General features: G+C 37.7%; 1 protein-coding gene across 1 annotated transcript in view; it reads left to right on the plus strand.

Moving 5' to 3' along the window:
* Positions 1-19,316, plus strand: part of PLEKHG1 (pleckstrin homology and RhoGEF domain containing G1) — a 93,993-nt gene that overhangs the window by 33,651 nt on the left and 41,026 nt on the right. The window contains exons 3-4 of the mRNA XM_011362687.2: positions 4,290-4,390; positions 17,330-17,399. Of these exons, the coding sequence (XP_011360989.2) occupies positions 4,290-4,390; positions 17,330-17,399 (171 nt within the window). The remainder of the gene's footprint in view (positions 1-4,289; positions 4,391-17,329; positions 17,400-19,316) is intronic.

Raw genomic sequence — 19,316 nt, forward strand, 5'->3', positions numbered from 1 at the left:
GGGCTCACCTGTGTGGCTCCCTGGCAGTTTTATGGCTTCTGTTCTACTTTCTTTACTGATGCTGGAATGGTCTTTGGTCTCCTTACATGCATCAGTGGCTGCACCACCTCCAGGGCATGGAAGCTTCTCCACCATCAGTCCTGTCCTCACTGCAGCCTCGACCCCCACGGCAGCCCACCTCCAGGGTCCACGTGTGCATGCACACGCCCTGCTCTCCCCAGCCCATCTCAGCTCCTTTGAGTGTCATGGCTGCACCCCGCATTTTGTGACCCCATGCCTCTGTTCACTCTTTTCTGTCTTCCTGGACGTTGTCATCTCCTTCCTACTTCTTTCTCTCTATTCAGACTCCTGGTCATCCTTAAAGATTCAGCTCCCCCATCCCCATCACCATCTCTGTAAAGCCTCTCCCTGCTCCAGAATCGACCACTTCCCCCTCTGCCTCCTCTCCCCTGCGTATTGAATATTTTTCAGTCGTGTGGCCTAAACACTGTATTGTACTTATTTGTTTACACTTGTCTTTCAACTATACAGGGAGTTCCTTGGGGGAAGGGATCATGTTTTATTCATTTTTTAAATTCCTAGCTTGTAAAACAAAACTTGGCATGCATCCTCATGTCCTAAAAAATGGAAAGAGGGAGAAGGAGGATTTGTATGAATGAATGTGAATGTGCTTTTAAAGAGTAAGTTGATATACAAGTGTACGTTATGTAGTTTCCATAGCAACTCAATGCAACACAAGGCATGTGAAGGACAGCTTTTCGGATAAGTAGATGACTATATTCGAGCAAAAGCAGAGGGATTGGAGAAACAGAAAAAGGTGCTTCATCAAAGATAAAGACAAAAAAAATCTTAACTAGAAGTAATATCAAAAGGTTTAGGATTTAGAAGTCTAACAACAGAAATTAGACAAAAAAGAGTAAACCGTAAAATCACTAGATAGAATTTTGAGACGTGCGCAGGGTCTAGGAACCGAGCTTTCTTGAATTTGAATTCTATCCCAGTTTCCGATGGTTATCTAGACCAGGTCTTCTCAAACGAGCAATCATGACGGACGTGTGTGTTGGCTTTCCAATCGGTCACACGATGGCACTTTTGTAAAATACAATAAAAAAAAAAAAGAATTACTTGAAAAATAAGACAGAAACAGACACGCAAAATACAGGTACAGATTTGTCATTAGAGTCAATAGATGTCCTTCTGTCAAAATGCTGTAAGAGTTTCCACACGCTCACTCCTAATTCATGTATTTGTTGCAGATCAGTGACCACCGTTTTGCAAACTACCTCCTGTCCATTTACCACATTTCTAATAGCACCAAATCAGACCCTAGTTGGATATTTTCAATAACAGATGTTAAAGGAATGGAAAAAGTTAATGAGGACACTTATGTATAATTCTTACAATGGCGGAAACCTTTTTTTAAATTTATTTTTCGATTACAGTTGACATGCAATGTTATATTAGTTTCATGTATAGCATGGTGATTAGACATTTATATACCTTATGAAGTGCCCACTGCAGTGAGTCTGGTACCCATCTGACATGGCGGAGCTCTTAAGGGCATAAATTGATAAGAAAATAAATACTTTAGGGAAAGTTTTAAGTTGTATAAAAATACTCGGCGGGTGAACAGTTCTTTTTTATGTGTATCCCCACCCCCTCCCCAAAGTAGACTGAATTCTTGATCCTCTTGGAGAATAATTGTTTTCAATGCAAAGGTTTTAAATTGATCCTTCATTGTTAACTGTAGGGTAGCCATAGGCGCTGACATCAAGCCAATAAAATTAATAAGCAGCGTGACAGGCTCTAATAAATTTCACTGGTGTCTTTACTCTGTCATTTGAGCACAGAATGAGCTGTTATTATCACTGAGCTTCAAACCTCTCATTTTGGCTTCAGATGATTACAGCTGCTAATGCAGTGCACGCTACAGTAGTTTTCAGTAACTGGTTTAGGGTTAAAGTATCATATTTAAAAGACTTAATTATGATCAGCAGGGGAAACAAGTTGTGGCCATACAACTTTGATCTGTTGTTTAGAGGGGCCTACAAAATTTGGACTCCTAACGATGTATTTTCTCAACAATTTCAGAAAACAAGCATCTTTTAAAATCTAGTTTCTCTACTGCAGACGCTGGGGTTTTGAAACGCTTTCGGTTGGCGATGGGCCATCATTTGCTGGCAGTGGGCCACGGTTCTTTGTCTCTTCACCCGACTGAAATTCTTCAATCCCTTTAACTCGGTCTTTTCCTCACATGAAGAATTTAGTTTCAGGTTTCTATAAATGGGCAAGCTTTGCCCTTGGAGTGAGAAAAAGGATTGTTAGTTTTCTCATTAAACCCCACGGCAGTCAACTAGGTGGACTGGGCATTCGAACATTATCTCTGTCCCCTTTTTACATCCTGCTTATTCGGTGCAGATCATGCCATCCATCGCCTTCTGGTGTACTTTTTTAATTTCACACTCACCCATACCCTTCTCTTCTACCTTCTTAATTTTGCATATAATGTGTCCTTTTCAAGTGTTGATCAAAGTATTAAGCGACTATCGAATATAAGTGTTCAGTGCAAGTTAAATATTAGCCCATCCTTTTGTACCATGTGTAATTTTATGAAAATAGAAATGACTACGTGTATCTTTTTGAGGAAGTGTAGGTTAGGTTTTACATGTTCAAAATGCTGTTACATCAGTTCTAGCCTTCTTCAGCATTTCTTATTTGGGCATTAACTCTGTAGCCGATGCAGATATGTAAGCTCCTTATAATCGTTCTATGTATAAAAGCAAGGAGGCTAGATCTTGTTCTTACGGGCTTTGAATGTCAACTACACTTAAACCTTGTGAATCTAATTTCTTATTGAGATGACCACTTTCTTAAGAAGAAAAGATGTTACCCCAAAGCTTGTTTCAAAAAAGTTTGCGAACATGGGTTCATGTATGACAATGATTTTAATATTAAAAAACTAGAACGGAAAGTTATTGGATGTCATCTGTGAAATGTGCTACCAAGAAAGCTGAGGATGAACCCCTGCCTGTTTTTCATCTACGGAACTTAAGCACATGAGGGAGTGAATGTAGGTTTTTAAAAGAGAAGAAACGATTATCTGATGGTTCTTAAGTTTCAGGCTTGCCTTTTGCTAGTGGCATGTAAATCCTATTGTGTTTGTGACTGGACTTTGGAATGAGGTTAGACTGCTGGGATTTTCATGGTCTGGCTGGCTTTTCGCAAGGTTACTTCCTCTAACTGCTGCAGAACTGCCCTGTGACATTTGGTAGAGGGTCATAGTACATTGTTCAGCCTAGGGCGGGGGATTGTATTTATTTTTTATTTTACGTAGAGTTCTTTTTTTTCAAGCATTGCCGAGAGAAGGGGGAACGCTCAGTTATGAACATGAACCTTTCAGCACACGAGGGCAGAAAGCAGTTTCCCTTCTCTCAGCAGTTCGAATAGCTTCTGAAGCAAGTACAGTTAACCCGCTGTGGTCTGAGCCCCAGTTAACTCTGTTTGGGAGCCATTTCTATGTTAAAACATATACAATTATTTCAAAGTTTTTCATGGCTCATTCACATAGCCTATTAGACAGCATATGTGAGTTACGTGCTTTTTTTTTTTAATAAATTGGTATTGAAGGAAGAATTCAGTTCTATAACAACTGATAGCTTTCTGACTTAAAGGTTATGTTTGAAAACAACTCTGTCAAAAAACAAAGAGCAAAAAAAAAACTGTCAATTTTTTTCCAGTTTTATTGAGATATAATTGACATATAACATTGTATTCGTTTAAGATGTACGACATAATGATTTTATATATATATAACATATAGTAAAATGATTGCCACAATAAGTATAATTAACATCCATCATTTCAGATAGTTAGAGAATTTTTTCCTTGTCATGAAAAACTTTAAGATCAATATTTCTGGTTTTCTCACTCTACGAATTTTAGAGTATTTTTGTTATATAAATCAGTCAAAGAAACAGCAGACAATGTTGTTATGTCAACTCTGATATGGGTAACTGGTCATTAGATTATCCATCTAAGGAAGCTCTGATACATTTGGGGAGGGGAGTAGATAATTAATGTATACTGCACTTTCTCTGTGCTCGAAAACCCCATTCTATACATATTATCATCATTAATAAAAGAGAGACACTGTTTTATCATCGTAGAGTTAATGAGCCCGTTCGTATAATAATTACTTGAAACTGGTGTGAAAGATGCATCTTGCATAACTAAAGATGACTTGGAGGAGGACCGCGGTGTTTAAGACATCCTTCTTATTGACTTCATAGGATTACCTTGACTGTATCAGGGACCACACGAAACTCCCTCTGGGGACGGAAGACCGGTTAGCCCTCTTTGGAAATATACGGGATATCTACTGCTTCAACAGGTAAGCGAACGCTCGAAGACTGTCCTCTCGTGGGAACGGTATGAATTTCTCGCAAATGAATGCAGCCTGAGAAAACTTTACCTGTAATCCTCGATTCGATTTCACAGATTTTTGCGGGCTCTCCTGCCATGAAGCCTTCCACCCGGAAGCATTCTTGTTTGTATGTGAGTCTCACATTTATTGGCTATGTCCCATCTCACTTCATCCTCCTGGCTCAGAGGACACAGCTGTTTGCCCTGACAGAGAAGTGACACCTTTCTTCCACCACACAATATGAACAGAGCATCCACAAATACATGCTGGCTTAGTCTGCAGCATCCCTACCTCCACTGGATTTTCTGAAATTTTTCTTCTGCCTAGGGACTGGGCAGGATGTAGTAAACCCACAATAAATACTTTAAGTCCTAGATATATTAGTTCGGCTTAGTGAATATTTAAATTTTTAATGATTAGTTTAATTCAAACATGTATTAAGTGCCTATCATATAGCAGGCACTGGGCTTAGAAAATTACCATAGTAAACAAGACAGATGGGAAGCTGAAGTGGATGGGGCAGACAAATCAGTTATTATAACACAGCGTGATGCTATTTGGAAGACCAAGTGGCAGGCAGCTTAAGAGGACAGACTCTGTTTTCCAGCATGTCTGGGTTCACCTCCCAGCCGAGCCATGCATATATCCTTCGGTAAGTCTTTAGAGTAGAATAAGTAACTTCCTCAGTTCAAGTCTTTGCTCACACCTTCCTTTCTCAATGACACTTACGTGGCACCTGCACATAGGCTTTACCTGCTCTACTCTATTTCTCCTGGCATTTAGCAATTACTAGCATACTCTATGGTTGACTTTTGGGTTATGTCTGTCGTTTCTTTCCTCCCCACCTCCACTCACAGAACGCTGTCCAAGTGCCTAAATTACTGCCCAAGTGCCTAAAATAGTGCCTGGCCCCTAGGAGGCATCAGAACTTCTGTGGAATGAATGAATGAATGAATGAATGAATGAATAGAAAAAATAAGAATATCTACCTTATATAGTTATTGTGAAGCTTCAGTAAACTGAGCCACCTGAAGCGCCTAGCTCAATACCAGCACAGAGGAAGTACCAAAATACTAACCAGTGATGACACTGATCTTGTTATAGTAAAATCCCATTATAAGGTCCTACAGTGTCCTGCTGTTGTGTGACTCAACACAATGCAAATTGAGTCCTCCCTCCCACTCTTGGAGTACAGAAATCTGTATAGGTGAGCTCCTTGAGAGCGGCACCCACATCTCCTCTGCCACCTTTGAGTCCCAAACCCTAGCGCAAGCCCGGCCTCTGGGAGCCATGTTTGTTGTATTATATCAGCTCATCCTTCAATTTTGAAAGCCAAGGCTGTCAAAAATGCCAGCATTTGGCATTTCTCTTGAGAAGCTTTTAAAATCTCTTGGGAAGCTTTTAAAAATATATACGCTTGATCCTACCCCCAGAAATTCTGATTAATTGCTCTGCGGTGGGACCAGGGCATCAGGATATTTAACAAGTCCTCAGATGTTTGTAATGTGCAGCCAGGATTGAGAAACACTGTTTAGATCAAACAAACGTAATAAGAAGAAAATATAAAAGGACATAAAAGAGTCGAATGAGGGGATTTAGAGTCCACGTGTTAGTAATGTGTTGGTGTTAGAGCAGGCCCCATTTAGCGGTTGCTGATGGTAAAGTCCCTCAAGGCCTTGAGTGGCTTCTCCCTCCAGAGCCCATAGTGGCACTGTAACCCTGGAAGAGAGTGGAAGCCTAGATGCTGGGAGGTCCCTGGCATACGCCTCCTGGGGGTTTGGCTGCAAGCTGATAGTAATGACTGTTTATCTAGTGCTTACTTCATGTCAAAACGCAGAGTTTCATGTGTATTATCACCTGATATGCCTCACTTGGGCTTCTTCGCCTCCAAACCTCCGGCATTTTGCCACATTCCCTACTCCCTGGAGTTCAAATCTTCATGTGTCTCCTAATTTAAAGAAAGATAAGAATGAAGCAGCCACCTGCGTCAACAAGAAGGAGCCCAGTCTACAGTAGTTGGAAGACTGAGAAGAACTTTATATTTCTGAGTCTGTTCTCTATTCTTTTCTCTTTGATGTTCTCTGAACGAGGAAGTCACCAGACATGTCTAAAATAACCCGAGTCAGAGAGACCGAGTCCCTGACGATGATGCGTGAGGCATCACTGTAGTGACACAATTATATGTGAACATGTTCATGCCTATCTGTTTTTGTTGATCACATTTACATATCCCTGTACATGCATCATCTCATTTAATCCTCTTAACAGCTCTCTGGGGCAGATAGGATGCTCATCTTCTAGGTGTGTACACATCTGACAGACGAGGAATCAGTCACACAGCCCTTTGCTCAAGGACATAGAGGTAGACATCTAACCTAGCCTATTCTGACTCCCTGCTTTTGTCAAATCTCTATGGATATCATTATTATTATTTTATTATTTTTATTCCATTATTATTTTCAAGAATATTTTCTTATTAAACTTCTATAGTTGAATCGTCTGTACTATTTTGTCCCTATTCATTTTTTATTTCTCTTAAATCTGGAGCCTAAATTCGGAGCTCAGACTTCTTTTCTATTAAATTGGATTAAGTAAGAGTATTGATATGACTTTTTATTTTAATGTCTCTTTTGAATCCTTTTGATTTCAAAGATACAACTATTTGGCGAATCTGTGGTTGCGGCTTGAAATAATTTAAAAGTTTCTATTATTAGTTCAGGTCCAGATTTTTCAACATAATATAGTATTATTGTGACCAACTAAGCAAGATTTAAATCTCTAAAATTAGAGAGGGCGAAAAGAAAATGGTTTTATGCTGGCCTGAAAAATTCAGATGACTAGATTTGTTTTTCAGGAAATATTTCCAAAATACAGAAAAGCATAGAGTATTACGATAAATAGCCATGAAGCACCTCCATGGGTATTTATCGTAATACTCTACGCTCAGAGCTTTTTCTTATGCCATATTTGCTTCAGAAATTCTTTAAAGCAGTGGTCCCCAACCTTTTTGGCACCAGGGACCGGTGCTCCACTGAGAATCTAATGCCTGATGATCTGAGGTGGAGCTGAGGCGGTGATGCTAACACTGGGGAGTGGCCGCAAATACGGATGAAGCTTTGCTCTCTCACCTGCCACTCACCTCCTGCTGTGCAGCCTGGTTCCTAACAGGCCACAGACCAATACTGGTCCATGGCCCAGGGTTTGGGGACTCCTGCTTTAAAGCATAAAATCATTACAAATAATGTTGAGGTCCCATGCCCATGTGTGCTCCTCCCAACTGCATTCCACCCTGCGGAGAATGGCCCAGTAACGTGCTGGCAAACTAGTTCTCCAGAGTGAGGACAAGGAGGGGAAACCTGAGATTTATAGTGTTTGCCAATTTCTATGGTGCAAACACTCCAATCAAGCTAATAACAAGATACTACTGAACATGGAATTAGGAAGAGATAAGAGATAGTAGAACTGGCTCAAGCAAGCCAATATAATCTGGATCAATTTACCACTATAACTATATGTAACTATTATCCAAGACTTGATATTTTATTCCCAAGGATAATTTTGTTGCCCTGACTATATATGTATTTATCTATTTAAAATATATAACATGCTTCACGTATTTCAAACATGGCATAAATTGTGTCAATTTTACAAATTTTTTTTCACTCAACATCGTTTTTGAGATTTATGGTTCTATTTATTTTAACTACTATGTAATATTCCATTGGGGGACATATTACTTTGCATTTTGCTGATTGCAGTAAGACTAAGTATCCTTTTTTGCTGGCCACTTAGATTTGTTCTGTGAATTTCTGGCTCTTATCTATTGCCATTTGTCTGTTGGTATGCTTCTTTTTCACATCATTTTATGGGAGTTCTTGACAAATTCTGGCTAGTGATTTTTGTGGATTACGTGAGTTGAAAATCATTTCCTACTATGAAGCTTGCATTTTAATTTAATTATGATTTCTTTAAAAGGAAGTTGTGTAATTCATAAGTTTGACTACGCTAAATAAATGTACTTTTATAGTATATGGATTTTGTATATGTTTAAAAAATTATCTCCTATGTTCAGTTCATACTTTGACTCTATTGTTTCCCTAAAAATCTTAAAATTTTGCTTTTCACGTATGCCCTTAATCTAACTCAAATCGATGGAAGTATGGTATATGTTAGGAAATCAAATCTTATTTTCATATGGCTAGCTGATGGTCCCATCACCACTGGTTGAAAACACATCCTTTCTTTACTGATTTGTAGTTTCACATTCCTCCCATGTCCAGTTTATGTACGTATGGGTCCGTTTCGGGGCTCCACATTCTGTTGTGTTGATGTATTTTTCATCTCTACCCTATACCATGTTGTCTTAATTATTATTATTTTATTTTTTATGTTTTTGTTTTTTTAGGTGAGGCAACCCTTGGTTGACCTCACAGATTGCAAGGACCTTATCAGCTTACAATTCCTTATTTTTTTATTTTTATTTATTTTTTCCACCTACAGCACCTGGTTTTCCTAGGCGAACATTGTCTTAATTATTAAGCCCACATTGCTCTTCTACGGCACTGTCTTAGCTTTTCTTGACGCTTTGTACGGTCAGGTGATTTTTTTTTATTAGTATGTCAACTTCTATAAAGAACTCTCTTGAAATTTTTATTGAAATTACATTTAATTTAATGAGTAATTTTGGCAGAATTGACATCTTTGCAATATTGCGTCACCCCATCCATAATCATATCTCTTTAATCAAGCCTTTTTAAAATGTCCTATAATAATGCTTTATATTTTCTCCATCACATTCATACATGTAACTTTTAAAAATTAAATTTTTTGTTATTTTAACTAGAATATATTTTTAATTGGCTATTACTGTCATCTAGAAATGCTTTTGATTTTTGTATGTTCATACTGTATCCAACTAACTTTCTAATCTTTCACATTCATTCTAATAGTGGATTATAATGTTTTTTTCTTATTATTATCTATGTAGATAATGGTATCTGAAAATGAGGAGAATTTTTTTTTTTTTTTTGTCTTCCTTTACAGTTTTATCCCTTGCGTTTTTTTTCTTTTCTTATTGCTTTGGGTAAGTCCAATCATACAATGTGGATTAGATGTTGGCATCCTTATCTTCATTCTGACATTAGCAGGAATGTTTTAACTGTTTTACCATTAAGTATGATGTTTGCTCTGAGATTTAGATAAACACTTTCTCCTATTTTGCTAAAATATTATTGTCAATAAATATCGAATTTTACTTAATGTTTAATATGCCCTTAAAAATTAGCATATGATTCATATTCTATTCATAACATGGTAAATTATATTAATAGGCATTTTGGTTTGAATACACATACATTATAGGAATCAATTCTACTTGGTCATGATGTTTTATTTATTTATGTATTGATAAGTTTGATTTGTTTGTATTTTTTAAGAATTTTTTTCACGCATGTTCATAAGTGACAGTAGTATGTAATTTCTTTCCTTATACTGTCTTTGTTCAATTTTATTATGTAAACTAGATTTACATTGTTATTTCACAAAATCTTCCAACATGAAATGTTTTGGAATACAACCGAGATTTCATTTTTGTTTTCCTTTTTGTAGACAAATCTCTCTTTCTCTCATAATCCCTATGATAGCCTAGATATTTAAGTCTCTGGTTTGGTGTCTGGAAGAAATTCCCCAGTGGTCAGGAAACTAGGTCAGTCAAAAGAAACCACTTTCCCCTTTTTAACTTGCCCCTAAAAATTCCAAAACCTTTTTTTTTTTTTTTTTACTGCCAACTAAGGAAGAAATGCCAACTGTTTTATACAGCATTGCTCTCTTGGAAGAGAAGAGTTCTCTAAACTGCAATTTGAATCTTTCTTCAAAAGTGAAGAGGGAGGAAATAGAGACTATTCCTCCATACTGAATTTCTATTTTAAAAATATTTTTTAGCAAATTAAAATTATCTAAGTTCTCTTTCTTCTTCAAAGATGGAGTAAAATTTTCATTTTTCCTTCAACTTGTCTTTTTTATTCAGTATACCTATGCAGAGTCACTACTGTGTGTAAAACACTGGGCTAAGTCTAGTAGTAGGATAAAAGTGAATGATTCCATTGTGTAGCAGAGGCAGTAAGTCATATAATCAAGGAATGAACAAAATGCTTTGAGAACTCTGAGGAACTTGCAATTAATTTTGTCTGAGGAGGCTAGTGAAAGCTTCACAGAGCAAGTAACATGTATCTTAAAACATAAAAAGTCATTTGGGCCATTGCTTTTTTTCTCCCTTGAAATATAATTTAGAAATTGAATCATGGGGTACGTGTAACAGTAATGCAGTGAAAGGCGGGGGTAGGTGTATTTTCTTTTAGTGTATTTTCACAGCACCAAAATGTCTTTAACTTCTGCACAATGGTAGAAATATTTTTACCTGCAGGCTCTTTTCATGTGGCCTTTTCAAGGCCAGTGCTAATATGTCCGTGAAATTAATGGAACATTTAGTGCTGTTAACCTCACCCCGTTTTCTGTTCCCATATGCACGTGTGCCTCTGCAGATACAACAAGTTAAAATACCAGCTGACCTAGTTAAATGAGTAGGGAAAGGAAGAGGTGCTTAGAGTCTTGCAGATCGGAAGGAGAGAATCCCCACTCCTGAATCTCATTCAGTGTAAGGCAGTAGAATCTTCAAGGTCAAACTACAGTTTCTGACTTCAAGTCCACGTGAGTGGCCAGAGAAAATTTGTGTGTAATACATTCTGTGAAAGAGAATAGTGTTTTCTCTAATTTCCTGTCCAAACAAGTGACTTGAGCTCAAGTAAAACAAATATATATATATATATATATTTATTTTTTCTGTCTCATAGTCCTACTCAAAAAGGAGGAAATATTTGGAACAGTTACTCAGGGAAAAGGGAAAATAATCAAAACCTGAAGGTGGGATGACTCTAATTTTAGTTTTGAGTGCAAAACAATCTATATGAGTCATGCCTTCCTGCTAATGTACACATGGAGTTGTTCATGAGTTACGTGATGCAATGAGAAACCCAGTCCCACCCCATTAGGCTGTAACTCTAGAAAGACAGTCCTGTTTGCAATCTTTATGGAGTATCTTCAGTGGCTGATCCACCACATTCCACGGCCCCATTTGTGTGCCCATAGTACATGGCATCTTATTTAATATTTAGTCTTCTTCCTGTTATCTCCCACAATTGTTCATCGAACTCCAGCCATAGTGGCTTCCTTTCTGTTCCTCGCACAGGAACACATGAGGCTAATTCTGTCCTAGACTCACAACCGATTTCTTAAATGACTTTCTCTTCCAACCCTCCCCACTCTCAAACATCACCTTCAGCGAGAGCCTTCCACCACGGCTCCAGTGCCTTTCCATCCACACCCAGCCTCAGTTGCTCCCATCACACTGCCCTCTTTATCTGCTTCATGTTATATAGTACAGTGTCCTATTATGTTGGGTTTTCCCCCAGTAAAACCAATACGTTATTATTTTTCACATAAACATTTCTTATTAAGTGATAATGTACTACGGTGTGTGATTTTTCTATTGTAATTTCATGTAGGGTGTTTTTTGTTTTTTGTTTTTTTCAGTGAAATGGGTTTTTACTAGTTGATTTTATTGTGTAAGAATAAGATGAAATCTTCTCTCTTAATGAATTTTTAAGTGTAAAATACATTATTGTTATCTTAGGTACGATGTCGTATAGCAGATCTCTAGAATTTAACTTGTTTAACTGAAGCTTTATGCCCATTGTGTAGCAACGCTTGCATTTCCCACACCTTCCAGCCCCTGGTACTCACCATTCTACTCTCTGAGTCTATGAGTTTGACTGCTTTAGATTCTTCATATAACTGGAATCATACAGTGTTTGTCCTTCTGTGACTGGCTTATTTCACTTAGCATAATGTCCTCAATTTTCATCCGTGTTATTACATATTGCAGAATGTCTTCCTTTTTTTAAGGGTAAATAATATTTCATTGTATGTATATACTACATTTTCTTTACCCACTCATAGACGTTTAGGCTATTTCCACCTCTTAGCTATTGTGAATACGATTGCAGTGGACATGGGAATGTTCATATCTCTTTAGGATGCGGATTTGATTCTTTTGAATAAATAACCAAAAGTGGATTGCTGGATCATATGGTAGTTCCATTTTTACTTTTTTGAAGGATTTCCATACTGCTTTCCATAGCAGCTGCACCATTTTGCATTCCTACCAACAGTGTACAAAAATCCATTTCCTTGCATCCTTGCCAACATTTGTTGTCCTTTGTTTGATATTGTGCTGTTCATTTACTTAATTATTAACACTTATCACCCCTGATTAGAACATAAGCGCCATCACACAGGGCCTTTGTCCATGTTCTTTGCCTATAAGCTCAGGGTCTGTAACAGTGCCTGACACAGGAAGATTTCAATAGCCACTGTGTTGAATGAAGAACAAACCAGGCGTTGGGCCAACTCTATCAGGATGACAGCCCTGATGGCAAGAAAAGGGAAATCCCATTTCTTCCTCTTCACTCTTCCCATTTTTAGTGTGTTTTATCCTATTTTAGAAAAGAGTTATAAAGGAAAACTGGCCAAGTGACTCGAACAAGGCCTTCCAGGTAAGCCGTACCACATCTATGACACCATGATGCAGAGTTTAGCCCTTAGCTTTCTTGAATCGATCAGCAAACAAATCTTTCAATAGACGTGTTTATAATAGAGTACAGGACTGGAATTCAGAGCCCCGATACTAACCTCAGCTGTGGCCATTAGTTATTAGCTGTGTAACCTAAGGTAAGCCTCCTCCTTTTTATGAGCCATGGTTTCCCCACCTTAAAATTAGAGGTTGGGACTGGAAGGTGTCTGAGCAAACTCCCAGCTGTGCGGTTCTTATGCAATGAATGCCAATCATTTATTTACACATGAGCTTTACCTAGAGCCTGGGTGGGTCCCCTGCGACACTTCTTCCTACCAGCAAGTCCACTCTGGAGATGAAATTAAAGCTCATTGGGGAGCTTGATGAGCATAACATTTAGAACACAGGGAGTTAAGCATTGTCAGGAGTATTTCTATTAAGCTATGAGAAGTAATATGATGGATTCTGGTCAAAATTCTTCTGGGCTCAGAAAGAGGATTTATATTGAAAGACCTGGATACAAAACTTATATCCAGAGTACTTCATCCTCCAGTAACAGAAAACACTGGTCCAAAATGTTGATTCTTTGGCTATTCTTTTCTTTCAACCTTTTATCTTCATCCAATGTTTAGGTTCCAATGATTAGATTTCAACTGTGTTTAATTTAATCATACCCATCTTTCTATAAAAGGTTTTGTTTTGTTTTAATCTGTATAAGAGTTTATTTGAGCCAAACTGATGACATATACTGAGGAGCCAGATCTCAAGTTCTCCTATAAAGATATTAATATAAATGTCAGAACTACATTTTTCCAAAATAAAAATAATCTTACAAAGAGAATGTTTTTATGGGAATATTAGGAAAGAATGTTTGAAATTGGGACTATCCTGAACCATGCATTGGGTGGAAGATCCTTTCAAAGTACAAGACAGATCGATGAATTTTAAAGTAACAGAGTATAGTACATTGATATGGTTCTAGACTCCAACAAATATAGAAGAAACTACCACTTGTTGAGTTCTAGTGTGATTTCCAAGAAGGATATCCATACTTATCTGAAGAGCTATTAAAATATTCCTTCCTTTTCGAATGACATGTATATGAGGCCGGATTTCTTTGCTATATACTTCAACCAACAGATTGAAACAGACTGAATACAGAAGTAGATGTGAGAATCCATCTGTGTTAAAGTAGACATTAGAGATTTGCAAAAATGTAAAACGATACTATTACCAATATTTTTTGATTTTATAGTTATTTTTCACAAAAAGTTATTTATAGTAGCATATAATTAGATTTATTATTAAATGTACTGATTTTTAATTGTTTTAATTATCTAATATAGGAAATATCAATAGGTATCATTCACGTAAAGAACGCTTAAGAGCATAGAGGTATCATTCACATAAAGAACTCTTAAGAGCATAGACAGGTTCTAACACCAAAAGTTTGAGAACCACTGCCTTGAGTGAGGAGCACCCCATGACAAATTCTGCTTCTGCAAAGTTTATGTTCAGCATTGTGGTGCCTCATCTGCAAATAGAAAAGGACAGACGAAGATCCCCAGATACTTGGGGAAAGCCTCTAACGTGAATGACAGAAGCCATCATGATCCAACAGAAAAGGGAGCTCAGCAAAAAGCAAGGAACAGGCAAGAGAAGTCCAAAATAATAACAACAACCCCACCTTCGGAGATGAGAGAATATTTTACATTGTAAAATAAGAACAGAAACATCCAAAGAGCTTATTTAAAAAAAAAAAAAAAAACTTTGAAATTAAAAATCAGATATTAAAAATGAGAAAATTCAATAGAAGCGATGGAAAATAAAGATGAAATTTCCCAGAAAACAGAACAATAAATAAGAAGAGGGAAAATAAGAGAAGAAGAATAAGAAAACGTAAAGTATCCGACCAGGAGATCTAAAATGGGAATAACAGCAGCTTCAAAAAGAGAGAGAGGAGAAAATGGAGAGGAAGACATACCAAGGACATGATTTAGGGACAGAGATTCCTTTCCTTTTGGTCCCAGGATCAGTACACGCTAACAAATTACCAAAAAGACGTTTTGCTTACCGTGATAGATATTAAAACTGAGAAGTTGTTAAAATATCAGTTTATTCAATAATATTAATAAACCCACAGATTTTTAGGAAAATGATTTTACTACTCTTCTCACTAACATTTTTGGTACATAGGAGTTGTTTTTATAGTTTACAAATCTCTTTACTGTCGGACTTACAAGAAGACAGCTGGATTGTCATACCTGCTTCTTCTTTCTCTCCATTAGGATATCACAGATCATGTAGCCTCTGGAAATGTCCATCATACTCTCATGAGAGAATGAGAATGTAGTGTCTAAGTATATTTATGAAAATAGTGGCCTTCTGAACCTCCTGAAGGGGTCTCAGGAACCCAGGAGTCACTTTGAAAACTGACGTTTTAGAAAATTTCTCAAATGTTCAAACTGGCTTTGTCTGTGAAAAAAGACCCATCTCGAGGCCTCTCATCACACAGTCACAGAATTATGTCAACAAAAAGAAAACTCTCAAAGCTTCCAGAATAAAAAATAAGTCACACGAAACCTGGATCATGGATCAAAACGATACTATTCTCAGCAGCATTGGAATTCATGAGGCAACATAGTTTCCCAAATACTCAGAGAAAATGACTTCCAATCAAGAATTCTATATCTATTAACATTATCAGCCAAGTGTGAAGGGAGAACATTTTGAAATAAGAGTCTCAGAAAATGTACTGCTGCAATAAATCACCCCTACTCAGAAAGCTGCTGGGTGTTGTAATCTCCCTGACGAGGGAATACATCTGAAATGGTATCTGAGAAACGAGGCTTCCAACAAAGAAGCTAGAGAAAGGGTGTTGTCGGGGTGCTGTTGGAGACAGTGCCCAGCAGGCCTGGAGGGAAACCTGTTCAAGTGAGAACCGAAGGATGGAGGGCTGCTGGAGGGAGGTCACCAGGAGAGAATGCAACCGATAGATGATCTGATGAAAAATTTATGCAATCTGAGGAGAAACCAGAGTGTATAGATGATCTGATGATTGAAGACAGACGAACGTTATACTTCTGGCACAAAGTCTGAGGGTAAATTAGAGGTGTGTACTTTGATACAAAGCAATATATATATATATATATGCTTTGTTTTGTACACGCACACACACACATGCACACACACACACACATATGTATCTCTGAGACAATTTTAACTCGAGGGAAAACGTGGTTATACCAGAAAGGAAATGTAATTATGGTATATACTGTAAGGCTCAGCTGAAAATAATATTTACATAGTTCTAAAAATGTAAGCTTTAATTTTAATCAAATTTCATAACAGAACTTGTTGAGAATTGGAGGAGGGCAAATTTGGGGGAAATTCGGAAGCAAATAATATCTAAAACTGAAAAAGAATGAAAATGTACTATCAACGTGTTTAGAAATTTGGAAACATGTTTCTAGCAGAAACAGCTAGAACTGAAAATGCTTCTAGAGAGCGGAAGTCAAGACTAGGACGCAGAATGCAGGAAACTGCTTGTTTTTATTATTACTCCTATAGAACTACTTAACTTTTTATTGAATATTTAATACACAGCTAATTAAAACAAACACTTAACATAGTAAAATATATGTTAATACAACTTGTATGGAGTGCAATTAGGAAATGTGTTAACATTTGCACTGAGAACACCCTCTGACCCAGTAATTTCATATGTAGAATTTTATCCAACCGTGGGAAATTCGTTAAATTAATTACAGTACAGCCACATGATGAATTATAATGAAAGTTACTTCAAATTTACATCCGAGAAAAGGTATTTCCTCTCCTACATATCTTTCCTTTAGAGCACTAGCCCTTCCAATGGAGTCCAAACTCTGAGAGACCAGAGAGCCTATGTCACTTTGTTCTCTGACATATTTGCTCTTAGTGCCTTGCAAGTACTTTGTAGCTAGACAGCTGTTTGGTGAATGAATGAGTGTGTGTGAACACGCATGTGACAGTGACAAACATCTAGAAGACTTAAATGGTAGTCAGGGCTAATCTCTGGGTGAGTTATAAATCAGGCCTGTGTTTAAATTCCTGCTCCATCATGACCTTGGGCAAGTCCCTTATCTAAGCCTTGGATGTAATGATAAGAGGTCCTCAGTTATCCAATTAAGTCTGATTTCTTGTAAAAACCAAATAAATGTTTAGACTTCTAAGTTATGTAAAATGTTCTCAACCGTAAGACTCCTATCTAATATTTTCTATTATTTTTTTTTCGTTAGCGAACTCCTGCAAGATTTAGAAAACTGTGAAAATGATCCCGTGGCCATAGCAGAATGTTTCGTGTCCAAGGTAAGCAGAAGTCACCTTCCTGGGCCAGCTGAGACAGGTACAGAGTACAGACTGTCTTCACTTTAAAGTTAAAGTGACTCGTTTGTTCCATGTTGGGTGAAGTGAGCCACTAAGCTCAATCACTCTTTTTTTTTTTTTGTTAACCACCAAGGGAAAAAAATACTGTTATTGTTCTCAATAAGTTAGGAAATACTAACTTAGTAGTTGTCCCTGGAACTTATGTACTAATTGAATGATGTTATTCATCTTTCCTAGAAAAAATCTTTAAATTAAGAGAAGAAGAGTCCAGAATAGAAGAATATTAGAAAAATAAATATGTATAAAATACAACCAGGCCAGTGACAAAAATCTGTTAGAATATAAATATTTTATATATAAAATATATGGCACTAGCCTCGGCTACATAATTCTCATTTTGGAGGATAAAGAGGGGCAGAATTGATCTCTTTCATCTTCAAAATGCACCCTCATTGTCCTACATTTTTCTTAAGCGGCATTGATGGTTTAGAGATACACAAGGAAAGGACTTGACTTTTAAAGCGTAAATGACAGCTGGTTCGTACTCTGTACCTGGATAGGAGACACAATTCAGAGACATTGAAGACAACCCTTCACGGAGTTGCTTTCTCCACAGGCTACTACTCTGTATAGAATCCTAAGCTTTTCTGAAAAATTCCGCAGCTTCTGTTTGGAAAACCTCTAGCAGAAAATATTTTGAAGCAAAACTTTGTGCGATTTCTGCCGTTGTGGTTTCACACGTCCGAAGGTTTAAGCAAAGTTCACAGCAAAGCTTTTGGACCAGCTGGGAATTAGCACCTCGTTTAGAGCTCTGAAGTCCATTGGGAACTTGGAGATGTCCTGCCAGCCTGACCTGGCTCTGGACTTCTTCCGCAGGGTCATTTATGACGGCTGCAGATCCCTCCAATGGTTTTGAATCCAAGCATAACACTCTGGGTTTTATTAAAATGTGGTTTCTTAAAGGCCCTGTGTATAAAACACTGCTGACTTTGTGGGTGGGTATGGGTGTCTGTGTGTTAACTTGTGAAGTGTTTGTGCACACATTCTTACCCTCCCAAGTCTTTTCGCAAGTTGCCTGTGTCATAATTAATTCTTCTAAAGGGTAAGGAATTGAAAAAGAGAAGGAAAATGAAAGCGGGAGGAATGGGTAAAAAGATATGCCAACTATATCAAAAAATGTATGTTAAAATAACCACAGCACATAAACAACATGGAGGCTTTTGGAAGCGTTTGGGCTTTTACTGGTAGCTGTAATCACAAGTTGATTAAAGACGGTCCAGCATATGCTTAGCTCTGGCTTAATTATTCACATAAAAGTTTGTTTATGTACCATGTTGCCAACTCCCAAATCTTATTTTTTATTGTAATATTGCCAAGTTTAATTAGAAGACCGACTTCAGCACTCCACACTCTCACATGTGAGTAGGGAATTGTGAGGGAGTGTTTGGTTCTGGCACAACGTGCTTTTCACTCAGCACCCTGACATTTAGAAGATGTTAGGTTTTCTGAAACACAACCAGCTGCTCAACTCTGGGGAGGAATGGAAAATTGCTTTAATTGAGAAGTCATTAGTGAAAGAAATGAAGCTGGCAGTTGACTTCGTCCTTTATCTGAATCGCTGGGGCTCACACAGAGATTTATCTCTGACCTCACTTTTGCGGTCTGTGTAGGTTACAGAAATCTTTGCTGACGAGAGGAGAACTCAGTACGTACTTCTTACATGCTGCTCGTAGAGACAAACTAGGGGCACAGAGGCCATCTCTTCAGAGATAAAGATAAAAGGTCCCTACTGGGCAGGCCACGCTGTCTCCTAGCTGAGCATCTGTCTGCTCTTAGGACTCTGGAAACACCTGGAACAAGTTTACCTCTGTTACTTGCCTTCACCTCCACACTCATTTC

Source organism: Pteropus vampyrus, unplaced genomic scaffold (assembly GCF_000151845.1).
Source record: "Pteropus vampyrus isolate Shadow unplaced genomic scaffold, Pvam_2.0 Scaffold78, whole genome shotgun sequence".
NCBI classification, from domain to species: domain Eukaryota; kingdom Metazoa; phylum Chordata; class Mammalia; order Chiroptera; family Pteropodidae; genus Pteropus; species Pteropus vampyrus.